The sequence below is a fragment of the Euleptes europaea genome, chromosome 12, assembly GCF_029931775.1.
Source record: "Euleptes europaea isolate rEulEur1 chromosome 12, rEulEur1.hap1, whole genome shotgun sequence".
Lineage (NCBI taxonomy): Eukaryota > Metazoa > Chordata > Lepidosauria > Squamata > Sphaerodactylidae > Euleptes > Euleptes europaea.
The window spans coordinates 6,098,190-6,123,310 of NC_079323.1; the positions used below are offsets into that span (position 1 = coordinate 6,098,190).

General features: G+C 46.3%; 1 protein-coding gene across 1 annotated transcript in view; it reads right to left on the reverse strand.

Annotated features, from left to right (window-relative positions):
* Nucleotides 1-24,713, reverse strand: part of NARS2 (asparaginyl-tRNA synthetase 2, mitochondrial) — a 45,341-nt gene extending 20,628 nt beyond the window's left edge. Inside the window, exons 1-6 of the mRNA XM_056858615.1 lie at nucleotides 24,570-24,713; nucleotides 20,904-21,013; nucleotides 18,148-18,268; nucleotides 17,365-17,505; nucleotides 12,441-12,521; nucleotides 3,011-3,111 (exon numbers count right to left, since the gene is read on the reverse strand). Coding sequence (XP_056714593.1) covers nucleotides 3,011-3,111; nucleotides 12,441-12,521; nucleotides 17,365-17,505; nucleotides 18,148-18,268; nucleotides 20,904-21,013; nucleotides 24,570-24,713 — 698 coding nt within the window. The remainder of the gene's footprint in view (nucleotides 1-3,010; nucleotides 3,112-12,440; nucleotides 12,522-17,364; nucleotides 17,506-18,147; nucleotides 18,269-20,903; nucleotides 21,014-24,569) is intronic.
* Nucleotides 24,714-25,121: the final 408 nt, after the last annotated feature.

Sequence of the window (25,121 nt, forward strand, 5' to 3'; positions counted from 1 at the left end):
TTCAAGCCCGGTTGCATCTTAAAGACCAAGTCCTATGAGGAAAGGCTGAAGGAGCTGGGTATGTTTAGCCTGGAGAGGAGAAGACAGAGGGGATATGATAACCATGTTCAAGTACTGGAAGGGCTGTCATAGAGAGGAGGGTGCCAAGTTGTTTTCTGTTGCCCCAGAAGGTCGGACCAGAAACAACGGGTTGAAATTAAATCAAAAGAGTTTCCGTCTAGACATTAGGAAGAATTTTCTGACAGTTATAGCGGTTCTTAAGTGGAACAGGGCTTCCTTGGGAGGTGGTAAGCGCTCCTTCCCTGGAGTTTTTTAAGCAGAGGTTAGATGGCCATCTGTCAGCAACGCTGATTCTATGACCTTAAGCAGATGATGAGAGGGAGGGCATCTTGGCCATCTTCTGGGCATGGAGTAGGGGTCACTGGGGGTGAGTGGGGGAGGCAGTTGTGAATTTCCAGCATTGTGCAGGGGGTTGGACTAGATGACCCTGGTGGCCCCTTCCAACTCTATGATCCTATGATTCTAAGAGATATCCAGGGTATAAGCTTTCGAGAGTCAAAGTACCCTTTGTACTGCCAAGGGAGCTTTGAGTCTTGAAAGCTCATACCCTGGGTATCTTGTTGGTCTTTAAGGTACTACGGGACTCAAATCTTGCTCTCCTACTGCAGACCAACATGTCTACCTGTCTGAAACTATCTAGAAGGGAAAGTAACTCCACCTTCCTCTCTGTATAGAAAAAGGCAGCTTCATAGAATCATAGAGTTGAAAGGGGCCATACAGGCCGTCTAGTCCAACCCCCTGATCAATGCAGGATCATCCTAGAGGATCCCTGACAAGTGCTTGTCCAGCCTCTGCTTAAAGACTGCCAGTGAGGGGGAGCTCACCACCTCCCTAGGAAGCTTCCACTGTCGAACAACCCTTTCTGTAAAAAAAAATTTCTTAATATCCAGCTGGTATCTTTCCGCCCGCAATTTAAACCCATTATTGTGAGTCCTATCCTCTGCTGCCAACAGGAACAGCTCCCTGCCCTCCTCTAAGAGTCAGCCCTTCATATACTTCAAGAGAGCAATCATACCCAGGAGAGTTTCCATCTAGACATTAGGAAGAATTTTCTAACAGAGCGGTTCCTCAGTGGAACAGGCTTCCTCGGGAGGTGGTAAGCTCTCCTTCCCTGGAGGTTTTTAAGCGAAGGCTAGTTGGCCATCTGTCAGCAATGCTGATTCTATGACAGTAGGCAGATCATGAGAGGGAGGGCATCTTGGCCATCTTCTGGGCATGGAGTAGGGGTCACTGGGTGTGTGTGGGGGGAGGTAATTGTGAATTTCCTGCATTGTGTGGGGGTTGGACTAGATGACCCTGGTGATCCCTTCCAACTCTATGATTCTATGTCTCGCCTCAACCTCCTCTTCTCCAGGCTAAACTTTCCCAACTCCCTCAGCCTTTCCTCATAGGGCTTGGTCTCCTGATCATCCTCGTCACTCTTTTCTGCACCCGCTCCATTCTGTCCACATCCTTTTTGAAGTGAGGCCTCTAGAACTGCACACAATACTCCAGGTGCAGCCTGACCAATCAATTCCCCACTCCACCACATGAGCAATGGATTCTGATCTGGAGAACGGGATTCAATTCCCCACTCCTCCACATGAGCAGCAGACTCTAATTAGGTGAACTGGATTTGTTTCCCCACTCCTCCACATGAGGCCATCTGGGTGACCTTGGGCTAGTCACAGCTCTCTCGGTCCCGCCTACCTCACAGGGTGTGGGGAGGGAAAGGGAAGGCGGTTGTAAGCTGGTTTGAGTCTTCCTTAAGTGGTGGAGAAAGTCGGCGTATAAAAACCAACTCCTTTTCTTATGCACGAGAAGCTACTTGCAATCACGCAAACAGACACAGTCGTTCGTTTGGATGTATCCCAAGAGCTTCCCGAATTACCGACTCCCTGCTGGCAGGCACAAAATGAGCTGAGCCGGTGGGTATTTGAGCGTGACCAGTCTTAACAGCTTGCGTCTAATCTGCCCAGTGCCTTACTTCCTAAGTTTCCCAAATAAATCCTTCTGTTTATACACTTTCATCCCGCCCTTCTTCCAAAGGAGCGCTGTACACAGCTCCTAGTCCAAGGTCAGCCAGTGAACTACAGCGTGGTGTAGTGGTTAAGAGTGGTGGTTTGGAGTGGAGGAGTCTGATCTGGAGAACCAGGTTCGATTCCCCGCTCCTCCACATGAGTGGTGGAGGCTAATCTGGTGAACTGGATTTGTTTCCCCAGTCCTCCACATGAAGCCAGCTGGGTGACCTTGCGCTAGTCACACTCTCTCAGCCCCACCTACCTCATAGGGTGTCTGTTTTGGGGAGGGGAAGGTGATTGTAAGCCGGTTTGATTCTTCCTTAAGTGGTAGAGAAAGTCGGCATATAAAAACCAACTCTTCTTTTTCTTCTACATGGCAGACTGAAGAATTGAACCTGGATCTCCCAAATCATATTCTACCAGACTAGACACTATACCACAATGGCTTTCCTTCTGCCTTTCCCAGCCTGCCCTAGGCCCTTAAACCATCACTTCTTATTTATCTACTGGTGGAAACCAGCGTGGTGTAGATGTTAGGAGCGGCGGACTCTAATCTGGAGAACCGGGTTCAATTCCCCACTCCTAAGCATAAAGCCAGCTGTGTGACCTTGGGCTAGTCACAATTCTCTCCGAACTCTCCCAGCCCCACCTTCCTCACAAGTTATACGTTGTGGGGAGAAGAAGGGAAAGAGATTTTAAGCTGGTTTGATTCCCCTTAAAAGGTAGAGAAAGCATATAAAAACCAACTCTTCTTCTACCTGGATACGAACTCGCATCTTCACCTCTGCATTCCATATTCTGTTCACTAGATTACCTGTGCTCTGGTTTGTCTTTCTGCTATGACCCCCGTTGGACTTCTAGCCTGACCTTGTTTTCATCTCACCCTCCGGGCTCCATATTTTTCTCTCAAACATCAAAAGAAGAGGGAATAAAATTTAAAAATTCCCTACCCAGTCATCACTTCCAAATGGAGTTGACCCGAGACGGTTAGAAAGGCAGGAACATCGAAGAAATGGGGGTTTTCTCCAGGCTCCCCGTCTTCAGTTGCACGCTGCAAGAGACAGAGTGAGAAACTAATAAACTATTATTGATTACAAGATTCCAATGTTAGGATTATTTACAGCACGTTTATCCCGCCCCTTTTGCCACGGGTCTCAGAGGGGTGAAGCATGGTTATCCTTTCCTCCATTTTATCCTCACAACAAGGAAGACTGGGCTGAGAGCAAGAGAGAGATAATCAGTGGGCATGAAGAGGGGGCATACAGGGGGACACCTCTTCTGCACGCAGGTGCCGCGCTCATAAACTGGCGACTACACCACTGCAGAAGGTGGGGCCAGCATGCTGGCAACCACCCTCACTCTCTGCACATTCAGAGAGCTGGCATGGTGAAGTGGTGGACTCTAATCTTGACAACTGGGTTTTGATTCCCCATTCCTCCACATGAGCAGCAGGGTCTAATCTGGACAACTGGGTTTGATTCCCTGTTCCTCCACATGAGCAGCGGGGTCTAATCTGGACAACTGGGTTTGATTCCCTGTTCCTCCACATGAGCGGTGGACTCTAATCAGGTGAACCGGGTTGGTTTCCCCACCCCTACGCATGAAACCGGCTGGGTGACCCTAGGCTAGTCACAGCTCTGTTAGAGCTCTCTCAGCCCCACCTACCTCACAGGGTGTCTGTTGTGGGGAGGGGAAGGAGATTGTAAACCGGTTTGAGTCTTCCTTAAGTGGTAGAGAAAGTCGGCATATAAAAACCAACTCTTCTTCTATTTGTGGGGACAAGCAGAACTAATTGTTTTACGAGGAACACACCAAGATATTTCACAAGGATCTTATCTCTCTTTTGACTGTTGCCAAGATGGGCATTGGTAAATGCTGGGGGAAGATCAAATCCACCCTACTATTAAATCCTGGCACCACAGGAAAGAATCAGGGAGAAGCTGACACTCCAAATAAGGTCTAAGAACTTACTGAAATCAGACATTCCTACAGGGCATGTGTTTTTTGGCACGTGCAGATGGATTGTGTTCAACTGCACTCGATAAGCATCAGATACTTTTTTTGACCTAGTACACATGAACACATGAAGCTGTGTTATACTGAATCAGACCCTTCATCCATCAAAGTCAGTATTGTCTACTCAGACTGGCAACAGCTCCCCAGGGTCTCAGGCAGAGGTCTTTCACATCACCAACTTGCCTAGTCCCTTTAACTGGAGATGCTGGGGATTGAACCTGGGACCTTCTGCATGCTGAGCAGGTGCTCTACAGCTGAGCCACAGCCCCTCTCCATGGCTCCCCAGGGTCTCAGGCAGAGGTCTTTAACATCACCAACTTGCCTAGTCCCTTTAACTGGAGATGCCGGGGATTGAACCTGGGACCTTCTGCATGCCGAGCAGGTGCTCTACCACTGAGCCACAGCCTCCACGCTAGCTTGATTCAGATTTAGGCTGGATTTGGAAGTAACGTGGAGGAGATCCTGAGTTGCTTTGGAAATCTCTCTACCCATGTATGCCATTAATTTCTGGTTTAAATAAATATATAAGAACATAAGAAAGGCCATGCTGGATCAAACCAAGGTTCACCAAGTCCAGCGGTCTGTTCACACAGTGGCCAACCAGGTTCCTCTAGGAAGCCCACAAACAAGACGACTGCAGCAGCACCATCCTGCCTGTGTTCCACAGCACCTCATAGAATAGGCCTGCTCCTCTGATCCTGGAGAGAATAGGTATGCATCATGACTAGTGTCCATTTTGACTAGTAGCCATGGATAGCCCTCTCTTCCATGAACATGTCCACTCCCCTCTTAAAGCCTTCCAAGTTGGCAGCCATGACCACATCCTGGGGCAGGGAGTCCCACAATTTAACTACACGTTGTGTGAAGAAGTACTTCTTTTTGTCTGTTTTGAATCTCTCATCCTCCGGCTTCAGCAGATGACCCCGCGTTCTGGTATTACGAGGGAGGGAGAAAAGCTTCTCCCTGTGGCATAATTTTATAGACCTCTATCATGAGACTGGGAAGGGCAGCCATGAAGGAGCTAGAAATGATTTTGAAGTGTAAGGATGTGTCACTGGCCACCAAGACTAGATTAATTCATGCCATCGTATTCCCTATTACTATGTATGGGTGTGAAAGTTGGACAGTGAAGAAAGCTGATAGGAAGAAAATAGATTCCTTTGAAATGTGGTGTTGGAGGAAAGTGTTACAGATTCCATGGACTGCCAAAAAAACAAATCAGTTGGTTATAGATCAAATCAAGCCTGAACTGACCCTAGAAGCTAAAATGACTAAACTGAGGCCGTCGTATTTTGGTCACGTCATGAGACGACAAGAGTCACTGGAAAAGACCGTCATGATAGGAAAAGTTGAGGGCAGCAGGAAAAGAGGAAGACCCAACAAGAGATGCATTGACTCAATAAAGGAAGCCACAGCCTTCAATTTGCAAGATCTGAGCAAGGCTGTCAAAGATAGGACATTTTGGAGGACTTTCATTCATAGGGTCGCCATGAGTCGGAAGCGACTTGACGGCACTTAACACACACATCATGTCTCCCCTTTACCGCCTTCTTTCCAAGCTAAATAGCCCGAAGCGTTTTAACCATTCCTCATAGGGCAGTTGCTCTAGTCCCCTGATCATTTTGGTTGCTCTTTTCGGCACCTTCTCAAGCTCTGCAATATCCTTGTTTAGGTGTGATGACCAGAACTGTACACAGGCCCTTGTGGATCAGATCAATGCCACCTAGTCCAGCATTCTGTTTTACACAGTGGTCAACCAGTTGTCTTGGTGGGCCAAGAAACCAGTTATAGAGGCCAACACCTCCCCTTGATGCTACCTCCTAGCACTGGCATTCAACAAGCTTATTGCCAGTGGACGTGGAAGCTCCTGTCAGTCACCCTGGCTAGTAGCCATTGATGGCTCTACCAATCCTCCATGATTTGAATCTGTCTAATCCCCCTCTAAAGCCATCTATGGTAGTGGCCATCACGACATAAACAAGCAGCGAATTCTGCAACTTATTTACTAGTTGAGTGAAAAAGTAGATTAGGAGCAAACCACGGTTTGCTATTATATCCAAGCAACAAACTACGGTTTGTGGCTGAAAACCAGTCTTGGAAACTAGGAACACACCATGCTTAAAAAAAAAAAAAAATAGCAGGGACATGGGGATTTCTCCTGTAATTGTCTAGCAAACCAGAACCAACGGGTTGAAATTAAATCAAGAGAGTTTCCGTCTAGACATTAGGAAGAATTTTCTAACAGTTAGAGCGGTTCCTCAGTGGCACAGGCTTCCTCGGGAAGTGGTAAGCGCTTCTTCCCTGGAAGTTTTTAAGAAGAGGCTAGATGGCCATCTGTCAGCAATGCTGATTCTATGACCTTAGGCAGATCATGAGAGGGAGGGCACCTTGGCCATCTTCTGGGCATGAAGTAGTGGTCACTGAATGTGTGTGTGTGTGGGGGAGAGGTAGTTGTGAATTTCCTGCATTGTGCAGGGGTTGGACTGGATGACCCTGGTGGTCCCTTCCAACTCTATGATTCTATGATTCTCACTGAACAGCCGTGTTGATCACACACAAAATATTTCTCAGACCTTTCAATACGGAACGCTCACAAAAGCCGCACACATTGTCACACAGAAACCCAAGGATAGCCCTTTGAGATCAATAAAATCCCCAAAGGAGTCAAGAAACAAGCCTGAAACCAGAATCAAATCCAGCATTCAACCTGGAAACCCTACACACAAGACACTCAAGCAACATGTGAACTCAGTTGGGGGGAGAGGGTTTCTTTTAAAAAGCCTCAAATGCAGTATTGGACAGGATGCATTCATTTTATTTTATTTTTAAAATCCCAACTTTCAGTCAAGTAGCTCAGGGCAGCATATATGCCTCTCCCATTTTCGCTTCATAACAGCCCTATGAGGTAGGTTAGACAGAGTTACTGGTGCTAGGTCACCTACTGCACGGCACTGTGTAGGGATTTGAACTTATGCCTCCAGCATCTTAGTCCAACACTCTACCCAATTCCCCAGATTGCCCTAGGCATTCACCAGCTTGGAAATAACCAGCGAATAGTTTGCAACCAGAGAGGAAGTTTTTCATCCTGCCTTGAAGCCATCTGGCGAGCGAAGAAAATGCAGCAGTTGTTACATGAAAACAAGAAACAACGTCGTCCACCGCTCCAGTTTTAGGAGGACGTTTCGTTCTGCGTTTAAAGCCCGGGGAAGATTTAAGTGCCTAAATGCTTTCTTCGAACAGTACAGAAGTGTTTCGAGGCAGGGGGCGGAAGAGAAACCTTAAGAACTCTTCGACTTCTTTGAATGCCTTGCTTCAAAGCGACAAGACAATACCGTCTGCTATGGATGCAAAGAAGAGCATTGAACAGAAAAAGAAATCTCTCTTTTTCTTGCCCGCCGCTTGCAGAACAAAATCTTCCAATCCTATCATGATCCTTAGTCTTCCTAGAGAGAGAGAAGTCAAGAGAAAAGGGGGGGGGGAAACACCAGACATATATTCCTTCTTTTGTGAGATGAGGCTTGCAACAAAAGAAAACAAAGGAGAGGCAGAAAATAGAAGAAGAAGAGTTGGTTTTTATATGCCGACTTTCTCTACCACTTAAGGGAGAATCAAACAGGCTTACAATCACCTTCCCTTCCCCTCCCCTCACAACAGACACCCTATGAGGTGGGTGGGGCTGAGAGAGCTCTAAGAGAGCTGTGACTAGCCCAAGGTCACCCAGCTGGTTTCGTGTGTAGGAGTGGGGAAACAAACCCGGTTCACCAGATTAGCCTCCGCCGCTCATGTGGAGGAGTGGAGAATCAAACCCGGTTCTCCAGATCAGAGTCCACTGCTCCAAATCACCGCTCTTAACCACTACACCACGGTGGCTAGATGTGAGAGGAAGCCAGCTATGAAAACCAGAACATTCTTTAATTTAAAAACAAAAACACAGGATATAACTGTCCTAATATGGTGGAGGGTAGGGGGCAGAGCAAACAGTGCCAGCCCACCCACCCAATACACTGTCGTATGACCACCAACCACCACATAGGGACACAGCTTTCAAACGGAATCTACTACGCGCGTGGACAATCCATCCCTTGTATGTCTACTTAACATGGTCAGTTTCCCAGGTAACTGGGGACCGCTACTGTCTGACTCAGCCCTGTGTCTCTACACTCACAAAGATTGGGGTGATGTCCAATAATTCCATATTTCGCAGTAGACACAAGGGAGAGCAGAAAAGAAAGAACAAAAGAAGGGGAGGGGCCGTGGCTCAGTGGTAAAGCATCTGCTTGGCATGCAGAAGTTCCCAGGTTCAATCACCGGCATCTCCAGTTAAAGGGACTAGGCCAGTAGGTGATTTGAAAGACCCCTGCCTGAGACCCTGGAGAGCCGCTGCCGGTCTCAGTAGACAGTACTGACTTTGATGGACCGAGGGTCTGATTCCGCATAACGCAGCTTCATGTGTGTTCAAAACTTGCACAGCGTGGTGTAGCCAGCGTGGTGCAGAGGGTAAGAGAGGTGGTTTGGAGCGGAGGACTCTGATCTGGAGAACCGGGTTTGATTCCCCACTCCTCCACATGAGCAGCAGAGGCTAATCTAGTGAACTGGATTTGTTTCTCCAAACCTCCACACGAAGTCAGCTGGGTGACCTTGGGCCAGTCACTCTCTTAGCCTCGCCTACCTCACAGGGTGTCTGTTGTGGGGAAGGGAAGGGAAGGCGGTTGTAAGCCAGTTTGATTCTGCGTTAAGTGGTAGAAAAGGTTGGAGTATAAAAACCAACTCTTCTTCCTCAGTTTGATAGGGCTGGCAACTACATTAAAAAAAAACACACAGCCTTCCAAGACAATTCTGTTCCTCCACGACCGCCGAGGTTCACAAAGCGTTGAAAAACATCGGCAAATGCCTTGGAGCAAATTATCAAGGAAAACAAAAAGCTCGCACCCTTTGCCAGCTCTAATGAGCGCCATGAATCTAGAAGCTTGATGCTCATACACGCACACACAAGCATGACATTTGAATGTTAAAATATCAGAAGAAATAGGAAAGGATTAGGACAACCGAGCTGCACTGGAGCATACCGTTGGTTCACAGAGATTAATATCAAAGCGAATGAAGGCAGCTCTCTCTCCTACAACAGGCAGCCCCGCAGGGTGCTTCCAAGGTCTTCCCAAAGGCATTCGCCTGTTCCCATTCCTCTCCCTTATCCTTGCTCTCCTTCTCTGCCATTAGGTTTCTAATTACAGGGGATGCCAATAGACCCGTCTCAAAGTTTCTCTTTCATGCTCTGCACATGTTGGCAGGTAGTGTTAACAGGATATCAGAACATAAGAAAGGCCCTGCTGGATCAGACCAAGGCCCATCAAGTCCAGCAGTCTGTTCACACGGTGGCCAACTAGGTGCCTCCAGGAAGCCCACAAATAAGACGACTGCAGCAGCATTCTCCTGCCTGCGTTCCACAGCCCCTAATATCATAGGCATGCTCCTCTGATCCTGGAGAGAATAGGTATGCATCATGACTAGTCTCCATTTTGACTAGTAGCCATGGATAAGCCCTCTCCTCCATGAACATGTCCACTCCCCTCTTAAAGCCTTCCAAGTTGGAAGCCATCACCACATAAGAACATAAGAAAGGCCCTACTGGATCAAACCAAGGCCCATCAAGTCCAGCAGACTGTTCACACAGCGGCCAACCAGGTGCCTCTAGGAAGCCCACAAACAAGACGACTGCAGCAGGACCATCCTGCCTGTGTTCCACAGCACCTAATCTAATAGGCATGCTCCTCTGATCCTGGAGAGAATAGGTATGCATCATGACTAGCATCCATTTTGACTAGCAGCCATGGATACGCCTCTCCTCCATAAACATGTCCATTCCCCTCTTAAAGCCTTCTAAGTTGGCAGCCATCACCACATCCTGGGGCAGGGAGTTCCACAATTTAACTATGCATGACGCATACCTATTCTCTCCGGGATCAGAAGAGCATGCCTATTATATTAGGTGCTGTGGAACACAGGCAAGATAATGCCACTGCAGTCATCTTGTTTGTGGGCTTCCTGGTTGGCCGCTGTGTGAACAGACTGCTGGACTTGATGGGCCTTGGTCTGATCCAGCATGGCTTTTCTTATGTTCTTATGCAATCATGGTAAAAAAGGGTAAAGGTCCCCTGTGCAAGCAACGGGTCATTCCTGACCCATGGGGTGACGTCACATCCCGACATTTACTAGGCAGACTTTGTTTACGGGGTGGTTTGCCAGTGCCTTCCCCAGTCATCTTCCCTTTACTCCCAGCAAGCTGGGTACTCATTTTACCGACCTCGGAAGGATGGAAGGCTGAGTCAACCTTGATCCGGCTACCTGAAACCGACTTCTGTCGGGATCGAACTCAGGTCGTGAGCGGTGCTTGGACTGCAGTACTGCAGATTACGACTCTGCACCACAGGGCTCATGGTAACCACAGTTTAATTAAGCCACAGTTTCCATGATATCTAAATGGAGCAATTTTTCCCTTCCTACCATGCTCCTTGTCCAAAAATGAAAAAAGTTGGGCTGAAGACTAACCCTGTAAAATATTTTTAAGTTAAACATTGGAAGACTTTTCGGTAAAGAAAAAACGAAGAAGCATTTTAACAAGCTTCTGTTTTAAATGTATTTTTTTAATCAAATGCAGTAAAACAGTTTGTTTTCATGTTTGCTCCACTGCCTGCTCAAAAGGGATGGAACAATGAGCCATTTTTAACTCAGAAATGGCTTTGCTAAATAATCCCCCATCTTCTCGGGCTGAAGGCACAGTCAATAGGCTGGGTTCTAAAGGCTTCAAACGACTTTGTAGCCTAACGTCAGATATGAAGAATAACTAGGAATGCTCATTTTGTTCCTCCCTTGGAACGATCTAACAATGACTCGCTTTGATGCTGGCCTTTATTTATTCTTTCCTTTGAGCTCCCAAGAGCCAGCGAGTTTTAGGGCAAACAAAGCCTTAAATGATACATCTGCAACTTACTTAAATATTAATTTCCCCCTCCCCACCCCCCGCTGGAACTATTGCCAGAATACACTAGGACAAGTTTTGCGAAGACCTAGATTCAAGTCCTGTAGCACCTTCGAGACCAACAGAATATTTGGGGTATAAGCTCTCAACAGCCCAAACTCCCTTTGTCAGTATTAATACCCCCTCCAAATTTGATGTCACATCCTGACCTTTACTAGGTAGGCTATGTTTACGGGGTGCTTTGCCAGTGCCTTCTCCAGTAGTCTTCCCTTTACCCCCAGCAAGCTGGGTCCTCATTTTACTGACCTCAGAAGGATGGAAGGCTGAGTCAACCTCGAGCCGGCTACCTGAAACCGACTTCCGTCAGGATCGAACTCACGTCGCAAGCAGAGCTTTTGACTGCAGTACTGCACCTGACCACTCTGCGCCATGGGGCTCCTTCACAAATTTACTAAGATAAATTATTGGGGACTGTGGTCTGTACTACCGTGTATAGTTTGCTGTGGGTTGGATCCTATTGTGCAACTTTGCATCATATAATGTGTCATGGTAACACTTCTGTTGGGGACTGTGGTCTGTACTACCGTGTATAGTTTGCTGTGGGTTGGATCCTATTGTGCAACTTTGCATCATATAATGTGTCATGGTAACACTTCTGTTTTGCTTCAGTTTTGTTTGTTTAGATTTCTGGTTGGTTCTGCAACCAGAGATTGAACACATGAACACATGAGGCTGCCTTACACTGATTCAGTCCCTTGGTCCATCAAAGTCAGTACTGTCTACTCAGACTGGCAGTGGCTCTTCCAGGGTCTCAGGCAAAGGTCTTTCACATCACCTACTTGCCCAATCCCTTTAACTGGAGATGCTGGGGATTGAACCTGGGATGTTCTGCATGCCAAGCAGATGCTCTACCTCTGAGCCACAGCCTGTCCCCATGGTTCTCCAGGGTCTTAGGCAGAGGTCTTTCACATCACCTACTTGCCTAGTCCCTTTAACTGGGGATGCTGGGGACTGAACCTGGGACATTCTGCATGCCAAGCAGATGCTCCACCACTGAGCCACAGCCCCTTCCCTAATGAAACATCTAACAGCTGTGAACAACCAAAAATTAGACTCCCCTCCCCCTTCTCCATAGGTTTACTTAGCAACTGTAAACCTGTAGATTTGGATGGGCTAAAAAAAATATATCAAAAGAAATGAGCAAGAAGCTTGAAGTTTTTAAAGATGTCTCTCCATCCCTCCCTCCACCCCAGTGAGATATGCCCCAACCATAAAATATAACAAGGAACACAAAGACACAAAGTGAAAAGAAAGCTTTTTGGAGGGAGAAAGTCAGAGGCATTGAAACAGCCAATGGCAAAGTTGCTTAGTTACCAAAGGGCCTTTACCTTGAGTTGAAAGACCTCACCGGCACCTTCACAGTCATTTGAGGTAATTATTGGCGTATGCACATGCAGGTACCCATTATCCTTTTAAAAGAGAGAGAGAAAGACGGAAAGTTAAGAATTTCTGAGGGTACACTGAATTCTGTTTTGTGAAAATAATTTTAGGCTGCACAATGTTGTTTTATGCAGGTTATATGCCTAGGCTTACTTGTTTATTTAAAATATTTATGTCCCAATTTCCCACAATGCCCAAGGCAGGTAGTTTTTATGGCTTGTTTACGTATTGCTAATTCTGATGTTTTTTATGATTTTATTGTATTGTTGGTACTTTGGGAGTTGCACGGAGCAGGTCTCTGGAGGGGAGGCATATACATTTTTGGAAGAAAGAAGGACTGACCTAAAGAACCAAGTGTTAACTTGGAGACAGCCAGAATAGGGTAGCAGGTAGAGCCAGAGTCCCCAATCTTTTTGAGCCTGCATGCAATTCTTAACAAATGTATTTTGATCTAATTCAGAACGGATATATTGGATATTGACGGTTTTTGTTATAACTGAATTAGAAAAACAATACAAAGAGAAAAAAATGTTAACTAAAAGATCAGAGGGGGGAGGGGAAGTTAAAGAACTATACTTTTTAAAATGTGTCATGGAATATATAATGATTATTTGGAAAAAAAATAAAAAAATTATTAAAAAAAAAAGAGCCTGCATGCAATTCTTAAGCTACCAAACTGCCTCACACTGCATGAGACGAATTGGTCCACTGTGTTCAATAGGATGCTACACTAGATGTACATACATGAACACACATGAAGCTGCCTTATACTGAATCAGACTCTTGGTCCATCAAGGTCAGCATGTTGTAGCAGTTAGGAGTGGTGGATCTAATCTGGAGAACCGGGTTTGATTCCCCGCTCCTTCACATGAGTAGCGCACTCTAATCTGTTGAACTGGGTTTGTTTCCCCACTCCTACACACGAAGCCAGCTGGGTGACCTTGGGCTAGTCACAGTTCTCTCCGAACTCTTAGCCTCACAAAGTGTCTGTTGTGGGGAGAGGAAGGGAAGGAGATTGCAAGCTGGTTTGATTCTCCTTAAAAAAAGGTAGAGAAAGTCAGCATATCAAGACAAACCCAACAACAAGTACTGTCTACTCAGACAAGCAGTGGTTCTCCAGGGTCTCAAGGCAGGCATCTTTCACATCGCCTACTACCTGGTCCTTTTTAACTGGAGATGCTGGAGATTGAACCTGGGACCTTCTGCATGCCAAGAGGATGCTCTGCTACTGAGCCACAACCCCTCCCCATGTCTCTCCATAGTTTAAACAAGAGTATTTCACATCACCTACTGCCTGGCCCTTTTTAACTGGAGATGCCGGGGACTGAACCTGGGACCTTCTGCATGCCAAGCAGGTCCTCTACCACTGATCCACGGCCCCTCCCCAATGAAATGTCTAACAGCTGTGAATAACCAAAAATGTGGGGTGCGGAGAACAAGGCTCTACTTTAGGGTTGCCAGGTCCCCCGCCGCATTTTGTTTTTTTATTATTAGAAAAATACAAACTATATTATTATTATTATTATTATTGCCAAGTCGCAGCCAACTTATGGCGACCCCATAGAGTTTTCAAGGCAAGAGACAAACAGAGGTGGTTTGCCACTGCCAGCCTCTGCAGAGCAACCCTGCACTTCCTTGGTGGACTCTCATCCAAGTGCTAACCAGGGCCCACCCTGCTTAGCTTCCGAGACCTGACAAGATCAGGCTAGTCTAAGCCTACCAGCTCAGGGCATGTATTAAATACCGGACAAAAACAAAATATGCAACAATAACTATCTATGCACTACAGCAGCCTTAGCATATCTCCCTTCTGACTTATTCCTTAGGATAGGGATAAGGAAGGGCTGTAGCTCAGTGGTAGAGCATCTGCTTGGCATACAGAAGGTCCCAGGTTCAATCCCTGGCAACTCCAGTTAAAGGGACCAGGTAAGTAGGTGATGTGAAAGACCTCTGCCCGAGACCCTGGAGAGCCACTTCCGGTGTGAGTAGACAATACTGACTTTGATGGACCAAGGGTCTGATTCAGTATAAGGCATCTTCATGTGTTCAAAACACTTAACGCAGTATACCATAAACGGTGTTTATAAAACGTTGCCATAACTTAAAAACTTCCCCATCTCATGTTGTTTTATTAGGGTTGCCGAGTCTTTCTTCGCCTCCAGCGGGAGGTTTTTGGGGCGGAGCCTGAGGAGGGCGGGGTTTGGGGAGGGGCTCCAATGCCATAGAGTCCAATTGCCAAAGCAGCCGTTTTCTCCAGGTGGACTGATCTCTGTCGGCTGGAGACCAATTGTAATAGCAGAAGATCTCCAGCTAGAACCGTGAGGTCGGCAACCCTGTTTTCTATAGACCAATATTTTGTCCATCATCATGTCCCACATAAAGTAATTGTACTTTTGTTGTTTCTAAAACTAGGCCAACGTCACTGTAGTTCAGTTTTTAATGAGGGATAACTGAACTTTGGGGATGCCTTCAGTGCTGCAGCCTAACAAATACAAGACTGGAAACGGTTTAAATTCAAAGCCTGTTCCGGCTTCTGTTTGGCTGCGGGGAAAGCCAACGCAACTCATCAAAAAAGCATGTGTCCTTCTGCCCTAAATTTGGCCCCAATTATTTCCTAATGTCTCATCATAGTAAAGTTAAAGGCATGCCAATACTCCCATCTAGTGGTCAGAGATGGAATATTCCTTTTTTAAAACATGAAAAGCTTTCCCATCCAGGAGATAACTAGAAAAGTCTCCAACCGTTTCCAAAAACCCACCTGCCGCAACACAGTGCTATGTGCAGGCTTGCCAACCTCCAGGTTAATCTCCTGTTATCACACAGTATTTCAACACGCAGCCACAAAAATTCCTTTTGTTATTTTTATAAATATTTTTCTTATGCTCACATAGACAAGTACTTCCAGTTCACAGAATCATCATTATAAACAAAGAAACCTTGCAATATTACAACTAACACAAGCTTATCAAATAACTATAAAGAGACAGGATCCTGCGTGTTGAAATACTGTGTGATAACAGGAGATTTAGCCAGCTATTATATGCAACACGCCCTTGCTTAATAGTTAAACCTCCAGGGGGTGGCTGGAGATCTCCCGCTATTACAACTGATCTTTTGGCGACAGAGATTAGTTCCCCTGGAGAAAATGGCTGCTTTGGAAGGCGGACTCTATGGCATTATGCCCCATTAAAATCTCTCCCCTCCTCAAACCCTGCTGTCCTCAGGCTCCACCCCAAAAATCTCCAGGTACTTCCTAACCCGGAGCTGGCAAGCCTAGCTATGAAGGCTAATTCATAAATTCAGACCTCAGGGTTGCTTGTGTAACACTGTTAGGCACACATTGAATTAACAAATATATCAAATGCTTGCAATGTATGGCAACTGAAGTTATTCTCCTTCTGGGAACATGGCAAGTGTAGCTGTACATTGTTTTGGTCTCACTGAAAGTTGAAAGTGATGCAGAGGCAGAATGCACCCTCTGATCCTAGGCGTTCAGCCAATACAACCTTCACTAAAGTAAACAAGAAAATTAGAAGGAAACCTTTTGTCTCTTTAACATTGAAATTAGTGGGGGGTAATAGAGATCCAATATTTGGGTACCTCAGCATTGTTTCTCACATCCTTTGTGTGAATAAAAAGTATTTCTCACCCTATTATATATTTAGGCATTTATCGTTATCTAGCTCGATATTTGAAGTTAGTGAGAACTTGATTATGAATGTATATCATTATCAGCTAACTATAACCTTGCAGATATAACTATAGCTATAACCTTGCAGATATAATGATATAATGAATGGGAAGATAGACAGAATGCATATGAAAGGGAAATTTTGTTTGATTTGTATTTTTGATGTATGTGAATGATGTCCTTTGATCCTTGGGAAATATTTGATGTGAAAGTTGTAATAGATGGGAACAGATTACATTCCCATGGCTACTCAGCTCTAAAAGAGTATATAAGGGGGTAGAAATTGTTCAGTAGTTGGGAGTTCTTTAGCAGACTATGCTGCTATGCTCTCTGTCTAAAGAATTTTCCCCAGTATGGCCCATCCAGAGGAATGTAAACTTTGTATTTTTACTGTAATTTTTACTGAACAGACACCCTGTGAGGTAGGTGGGGCTGAGAGAGTTTGGAGAGAATTGTGACTAGCCCAAGGTCACCCAGCAGGCTTCACGTGGAGGAGTAGGGAATCATACCTGGTTCACCAGATTAGAGTCCACTGCACCTGGCTGGCCACTGTGTGAACAGGTTGCTGGACTTGATGGACCTTGGTCTGATCCAGCAGGGCCTTTCTGATGATCTTATGTAATGACTTCCAAACCATCCTAACATTGGCAGCCCGGCTCAGGTTTTACAAACTGAAAGTCGTGGCTTACTTTAATCCATTCTCCTGTTGGGTCTTTCCCTCATTTCCTGCTGCCTTCCGCTTTTCCAAGCATTATTGTATTTTTCATTAACTTTTGTCTTCTCATAATGGGACCAAAGTACGATAGTTTGGTCATTTTAGCTTCTAGGGAAGAGTTCAGGCTTGATTTGAGCTAGAACCCACAGAACTGTCTTTTTGGCATTCTGGAGTCACATGAACACATGAAGCTGCCTTATACTGAATCAGACCCCCAGTCCATCAAAGTCAGTATTTTCTACCCAGACCGGCAGCAGTTCTCCAGGGTCTCAGGCTGAGGTCTTTCACACCATCTACTTGCCTAGTCCCTTTAACTGGAGATGCTGGGGATTGAACCTGGGACCTTCTGCATGCCAAGCAAGATGCTCTACCACTGAGCCATGGCCCCTTCCTTAGGGGAGTCAGGTTTGGATTTCCCAAAGAACCCGATTCACTTAGTTCCACGTAAGTACAAAATGAAGGTTACCGTGAAAAAAGAGTGGATTGCAGCCGTTGCTTCGCTGCGTATCCTCAGGAGTGCGCTCAAAGAATTGCTTCTGCATCGGAGATGAGGGAATTGCCGGAGATAGTCTAGGGGGTGACGTGTTTTGTACTTCAGTGGGAATGTCTAAATACCAAGAAAGGGGATATCAGGGGTGGGAAGAGAACCATAGAGTTAGATTTAAATCAAGTATCCCAACAGCGTTCAGTAACTCCTAGAGCTACCCAATGTCCAGGAAGTGGCATAGGAATGCAGCCAACATTGCATGCCACCCCCCAACTCTCCCACTGGATTTTTATTTTGGCAAACTTGGACATCATAACTAACTGTGGTTTGGGGGGGACCAGGAAGTCCCCCAAGCCACATGTAAGGGAAAGGGGAGAGAGTGTACGAGAGTCCAAGGGCCAAACGCATTCTTGTAATGAGAAAACCATGGCCTGAACCAGACTCTAATCTGAAGAATCGGGTTTGATTCCCCATTCCTCCACATGAGCAGCGGACGCTAATCTGGTGAACAGGGTTTGATTCCCCACTCCTCCACATGAAGCCATGTGACCATGGGCCAGTCACAGTTCTCTCAGAACTCTCTCAGCCCCACCTACCTCACAGGGTGTCTGTTGTGGGGAGGGGAAGGGAAGGTGATTGTAAGTCGGTTTGAGTCTCCCTTAAGTGGTAGAGAAAGTCGGCGTATAAAAACAAACTCTTCTTCTATTTAGTGGTATTAAATTCCATTTGGGCTCCTCCAGCGCGACAAAAGTTGGCCCTTACCAGCACATCGCAAGACCCCACAAGACGAATACTTTTTGCTGCCAGTTCCACGTTTTGCCTTTTGTGAGGGCTTCTGGTCAGCTTCCCTTGCACTTCCACAGAACTTCCAAAAGTCAGCTCCCTGTGTGAACACAAACAAGGAAGGGGGGGAAAAATCACCACACTTGTATCCCCCTACCCTTATCCATGAAATTAATTCCATTTAACCCACCCAAGAACCCTGTGAGGTGGTTCAGGCTGAAAACTAGGGCCTTGCTTTTGACTACCCACTAAGAAGAAAAAGAAGAGTTGGTTTTTATACCCCAATTTTCTCTACCTTTAAGGGGTCTCAAACCGGCTTACAATCGCCTTCCCTTCCCCTCCCCACAACAGATACCTTGTGAGGTAGGTGGGGCTGAGAGAATTTGGAGAGGGCTGTGACTAGCAGCCCAAGGTCACCCAGCAGGCTTCATGTGGAAGAGTGAGGAATCGAACCTGGTTCTCCAGATTAGAGTCCACTGCTCGTGTGGAGGATTGGAAAATCGAACCTGGTTCTCCAGATTAGAGCCCGCCACTCCAAATCACCGCTCTTAACCAGTACACCACTAACCACTACACCATTAAAAAATGGCTCCAACTTTTGCAATATACTGATATTGCAATACAACGATATATAAAAAACCTGTTTTTTAAAATGAGATTGAAGGAAGGGAATGCTTGGGAAATGGGCAGGGTAATCAAAAGAGGTGTATTCAGAAGCACGGCTAAGGTTGCCAAGTCTGGGCTGAGAAATTCCTGGAGATTTGGGGTGGAGCCTGGGGAGGGACCTCAGTGGAGTATAATGCGATAGAGTCCACCCTCCAGAGCAGCTCTTCCTCCAGGAGAACGCTATCGTCTGGAGATCAGTTGTAATTCCGGGACATCTCCAGGCCTTACCTGGAGTTTGGCAGGCCTAAGTACTGCAGATATTCCAAACATTATTCTGCAGTGATTCAAAAGTTCACCAGACACTTATAGAATCAAAGTTGGAAGGGGCCACCAGGATCTAGTTCAGGATCCAGTTCAACCCCCTGCACAATGCAGGAAATTCACAACTACCTCCCTCCTACACCCCCAGTGACCCCTACTCCACGCCCAGAAGATGGCAAAAAAAACCAAAAACCCACACACACACCCTCCAGAATCCCCGGGCAATCTGGCCTGGAGGAAAATTGCTTCCTGACCCCAAAGTGGTGATCAGCACTACCCTGGGCATGCAAGAAAGGGCCACGAGAGCCAAACACTGATGCAATCCTTCCTGCCCTCCCTCTCATGATCTGCCTAAGGTCACAGAATCAGCATTGCTGACAGATGGCCATCTAGCCTCTGCTTAAAAACCTCCAGGGAAGGAGAGCTTACCACCTCCCAAGGAAGCCTGTTCCACTGAGGAACCACTCTAACTGTTCCACACTTAAGAACGAGAGAAAGGGGTTTTCAGAAAAAACAGTTCAACCCTGCATCACAAACGGGACACATACAATTGTGTCTGAAATGGTTTAAAAAAATCTATTAGCAACCAGCAGGCAAAATGATTTACCCAGGCAGTGTAAAAGTCTCTCGAGAAGGCCCTTACAGTGGTAACTTGGTGCAAAAATGAGATTGCGAATGAGGGACTAGGGGACACGCAGGGATGAGTCAGGACCGGTCTGACACTCTGCCGCATGTCATTTGGCTCTGACGCTTTCCATTTTCCCAAAATGCAGCTGCGGAGGCTGCAAAACCATAGCATGAAAGACTGTAATTAAGAACTTTAGCATAATTGCAGGGGGAAATTTTTCTCCGGAACGTCATTATGTACATTTAATGAAGCAGTTCTTCGAGCATCAGAGATACAAGCTCTGCACGGATCTTAGACTGGTTACGAGACTAAAAGCGACACTCGAGAGATTTCGTCGACTGGGAGGGTGAGGAGAAGAGACCGTGGGCCTGTTGAGCTCCAGAGTTGCACGCTGCACACTGAACGGAGCATTTGCAATTCTAATCACCATAGCCAAACAGACGGGGCTTCCATTGCAGAAATGCCAGATGTAAAACAATACCACTGTTATGGAGAGGAGCTACTGTTCGGTGTTAGAATGCATGCTTTGCACCCAGGTCTCAGGTTGGACCTTGGATATCACTCTGCTTGAAAGATGTCAGTGAACAGGTGCCGGGAAAGATCTTTCTCCAGCAGAGACTGCGGAGATCCAACTACTATTTGGGATACCCCATTCAGAGTGAGATGAACCGGGAAAGATCGTTCTCTGCCAGAGACTGCAAAGATCCAACCGTCAGCCAACATAGCCCATTCTGAGTGAGGTGAACCAGGAAAGATCCTTCTCCGGCAGAGACTGCGGAGATCCAACTACCAGCTGGCATACCCCATTCAGAGTGAGATGAACCGGGAAAGATCGTTCTCTGCTAGAGACTGCAAAGATCCAACCGTCAGCCACCATAGCCCATTCTGAGTGAGGTGAACCAGGAAAGATCTTTCTCTGCCAGAGACTGCGGAGGACAACTACCAGCCAGCATAGCCCATTCTGAGTGAGAAGAACCGGGAAAGAGCTTTCTCTGCCAGAGACTGTGGAGATGCAACTACTGGTTGGTATAGCCCATTCTGAGTGAAAGGAACCAGGAAACATCTTTCATTGACAGATTGTGGAGATCCAACCACCAGCTGGCATACCAACAGGACTCATTTAGGCTTGAGGCCAGCCAATGCTGGCCCACAATGTACTCATTCATTCAGTTCAGCCAACCTGGGTTCCAATCCGGGGTCAGCAACTACTTGGAGACTTTCCAAAGAGGAGCCGTCGTTGACGTGCAGAAATAAGATGTCTTTCTGGGACCGTACGGACCGCACCCAACCCTGGAAGTGAGAAGAGAGAAAAAGAGTGAGGAGGTGATATAGGGAGGTGAACTTTGACCTTACGGGTCAGTCAAAAGGGCCTGAGGTACAGCCTCAACTGAACAGCGAAGCACGGGGCAGGAATAGTCAGGGTCAGCTCGAGGAGGAGAAAACTTGAGGGAGTTACCTCAGGCAGTAGATTGTGGGGAACAGCAACATACCCTGCTTACCTGCTATACCCACCCAGGAACTGGAGGGGATAGCCCCCCTTACCTCTTGGCTGCCCCTGCGGTTTTAAGAATAGTGCATCAAGCCGCACCCCCCCATAAGCTTCCCAAACTCTCACAAGATATTGTCGAAGGCTTTCACGGTCAGAGTTCATTGGTTCTTGTAGGTTATCCGGGCTGTGTAACCGTGGTCTTGGAATTTTCTTTCCTGACGTTTCGCCAGCAACTGTGGCAGGCATCTTCAGAGTAGTAACACTGAAGGACAGTGTCTCTCAGTGTCAAGGGTGTAGGAAGAGTAATATATAGTCAGAAAGGGGTTGGGTTTGAGCTGAGTATTGTCCTGCAAAAGTATTGTCCTGTAAGTATCAAGATAATGTGCTAATGAGGGTATGGTATGTTAATATGGAACCATTGTATCCTGAAGTGATCTGTTAATGTGTGTAATCCAAAGCTAATCTGTATGGCTATTGTTGAATGTTGTCTTTGTCAGCCTGGAGGTTTTTCAGGGCAGGAAGCCAAGCCTTATTCATTCTTAAACTCTCCTCTTTTCTGTTAAAGTTGTGCTGATGTTTATGAATTTCAATGGCTTCTCTGTGCAATCTGACAAAATAGTTGGTAGAATTGTCCAGTCTTTCAGTGTCTTGGAATAAGACCCTGTGTCCTGTTTGTGTCAGTCCATGTTCAGCCACTGCTGATTTCTCAGGTTGGCCAAGTCTGCAGTATCTTTCATGTTCTTTTATCCTTGTTTGTATGCTGCGTTTTGTGGTCCCGATGTAAACTTCTCCACAGCTGCAAGGTATACGATATACTCCTGCAGAGGTGAGGGGGTCTCTTTTGTCTTTTGCTGATCGTAGCATTTGTTGTATTTTCTTGGTGGGTTTAAACACTGTTTGTAGGTTATGTTTTTTCAAAAGTTTCTCCATCCTATCAGTGACTCCTTTAATAAATGGCAAGAATACCTTTCCTATGGGAGACTGTTTTTCTTGAGTTTTCTGATTTTTGTTTGGTTTAATGGCCCTTCTGATTTCATTCTTGGAGTAGCCGTTTGCTAGCAGTGCGTGATTTAGATGATTAGTTTCTTCCTTGAGAAACTGTGGTTCACAGATCCGTCTTGCACGGTCCATTAATGTTTTGATTATTCCTCTTTTCTGTCGGGGGTGGTGGTTGGAGTTTTTGTGTAAGTAGCGATCTGTGTGAGTTGGTTTCCGGTAGACCTTGTGACCTAACTGAAGGTTTGTTTTACGGATGACAAGGGTATCAAGAAAGTGTTTAAACCCACCAAGAAAATACAACAAATGCTACGATCAGCAAAAGACAAAAGAGACCCCCTCACCTCTGCAGGAGTATATCGTATACCTTGCAGCTGTGGAGAAGTTTACATCGGGACCACAAAACGCAGCATACAAACAAGGATAAAAGAACATGAAAGATACTGCAGACTTGGCCAACCTGAGAAATCAGCAGTGGCTGAACATGGACTGACACAAACAGGACACAGGGTCTTATTCCAAGACACTGAAAGACTGGACAATTCTACCAACTATTTTGTCAGATTGCACAGAGAAGCCATTGAAATTCATAAACATCAGCACAACTTTAACAGAAAAGAGGAGAGTTTAAGAATGAATAAGGCTTGGCTTCCTGCCCTGAAAAACCTCCAGGCTGACAAAGACAACATTCAACAATAGCCATACAGATTAGCTTTGGATTACACACATTAACAGATCACTTCAGGATACAATGGTTCCATATTAACATACCATACCCTCATTAGCACATTATCTTGATACTTACAGGACAATACTTTTGCAGGACAATACTCAGCTCAAACCCAACCCCTTTCTGACTATATATTACTCTTCCTACACCCTTGACACTGAGAGACACTGTCCTTCAGTGTTACTACTCTAAAGATGCCTGCCACAGTTGCTGGCGAAACGTCAGGAAAGAAAATTCCAAGACCACGGTTACACAGCCCGGATAACCTACAAGAACCAATCTCACAAGATAGTTTCTTCTTCTGCCATTTTGGTGGAGGGGGGTGCAAAGAGAACTCTTGAAGAAGGCGAAGAGGTAGGTGAGGCTGAGAGAGTGTGATTAGCCCAAGGTCACCTAGCTGGCTTCATGTGGAGGAGTGAGGAAACCCGGTTCTCCAGATCAGAGTCCACTGCTCCAAACCACCGCTCTTAATTACTACACGTTGGCTCCCTTACTGTATAAAACTCTTACAGTATAATAATATAATAATAATTGTTTCCTAATATCCAGCCGGTATCTTTCTGCCCGCAATTTAAACCCATTATTGTGAGTCCTCTCCTCTGCCGCCAACAGGAACAGCTCCCTGCCCTCCTCAAAGTGACAGCCCTTCAAATACTTAAAGTATTTAAAATTCTTAAAATACTGACTGCGTAGAAACTCAAGATTTCCTTGGTGGTCTCCCATCCAAGTACTGAGCAGTGCTGACCCTGCTTAGCTTCTGAGATCTGATGAGATCAGGCTAGCCTGGGCAAAAGATTAGGGCAAAAGACCCTCAGTGGTGGTTTTCTACTGCTTGCCTCTGAGTAGCGACACTAGACTTCCCCAGTGGTCTCCAATCCAAATATTAACCAGGGCCGATCATGCTTAGCTTCCAAGATCTGATGAGATCAGGCTAGCCTGGGCCACCCAGGCCAGGGCAAAAGACATACAGAGGTGTTTTGCCATAGCCTGCCTCTGCGTAGCAACCCTGGACTACCTTGGTGGTCTCCCATCCAAGTATTAACCAGGGCCAACCCTGCTTTTCTCCCTCTCTAATACCAGAACGTGGGGTCATCTGCTGAAGCTGGAGGGTGTGAGATTCAAAATTGATAAAAGGAAGTATTTCTTCACACAATGCATAGTTAAACTGTGGAACTCCCTGCCACAGGATGTAGTGATGGCTGCCAACATGGAAGGCTTTAAGAGGGGAGGGGACATGTTTATGGAGGAGAGGGGTATTAATGGCTACTAGTAAAAATGGATACTAGTCATGATGTATACCTATTCTCTCCAGGATCAGAGGAGCATGCCTATTCTATTGGGTGCTGTGGAACACAGGCAGGATGGTGCTGCTGCAGTTTTCTTGTTCTTGGGCTTCCTAGAAGCACCTGGTTGGCCAATGTGTGAGAAGACTGCTGGACCTGAGGGGCCTTGGTCTGATCCAGCATGGCCTTTCTTATGCTTAGCTTCCAAGAGCTGTTGGGATCAGGCTACCCTGACCCATCCAGGTCAGGGCTAAATAACAGCCGTACTTAGAAAAGCATACATGCTATATTCTATATGAAGAATGCAAATTTTTTCAGGTCCCCCTCTTTCCCACTTGATCCACCTACCTGGACTTTAATGTCATTTTCGGTTGGGTTGTGGACTTCCAACGCTTCCTGAACACGGAGGAGCTTGGCAGTTGCAGCATGCCTAGGGCATGGGGCAGAGGAACAACGCCGAAGAGATACGTATATGCAGCGTGCCCCAAACATTTTCAGTCAAGGCCTCGTTGCAACCGCATGCCCTGCAGGTGAAAAAGAAATGCTAAAGCCCAAAAGGAACAAGGTGAGTTTTTACACAAATGCTGAAATACTATCCCAAACTACAAGGGGCCTGTGGCTCAGTGGTAGAGCATCTGCTTGGCATGCAAAAGGTCCCAGGTTCAAGCCCCAGCATCTCCAGTTAAAGGGACTAGGCAAGTAGGTGATGTGAAAGACCTCTGCCTGAGACCCTGGAGAGCCGCTGCTGGTCTGAGTAGACAATACTGACTTTGATGGACCAAGGGAGGTCTGATGCAGTAGAAGGAAGCTTCATGTGTTCAAAGTCAGCAAATGCCCTACTTGGTCCAATCCACTTGCTAAAATCATTTGGCGGGTGCTAGAAAAGGTGTAGGCAAGTGC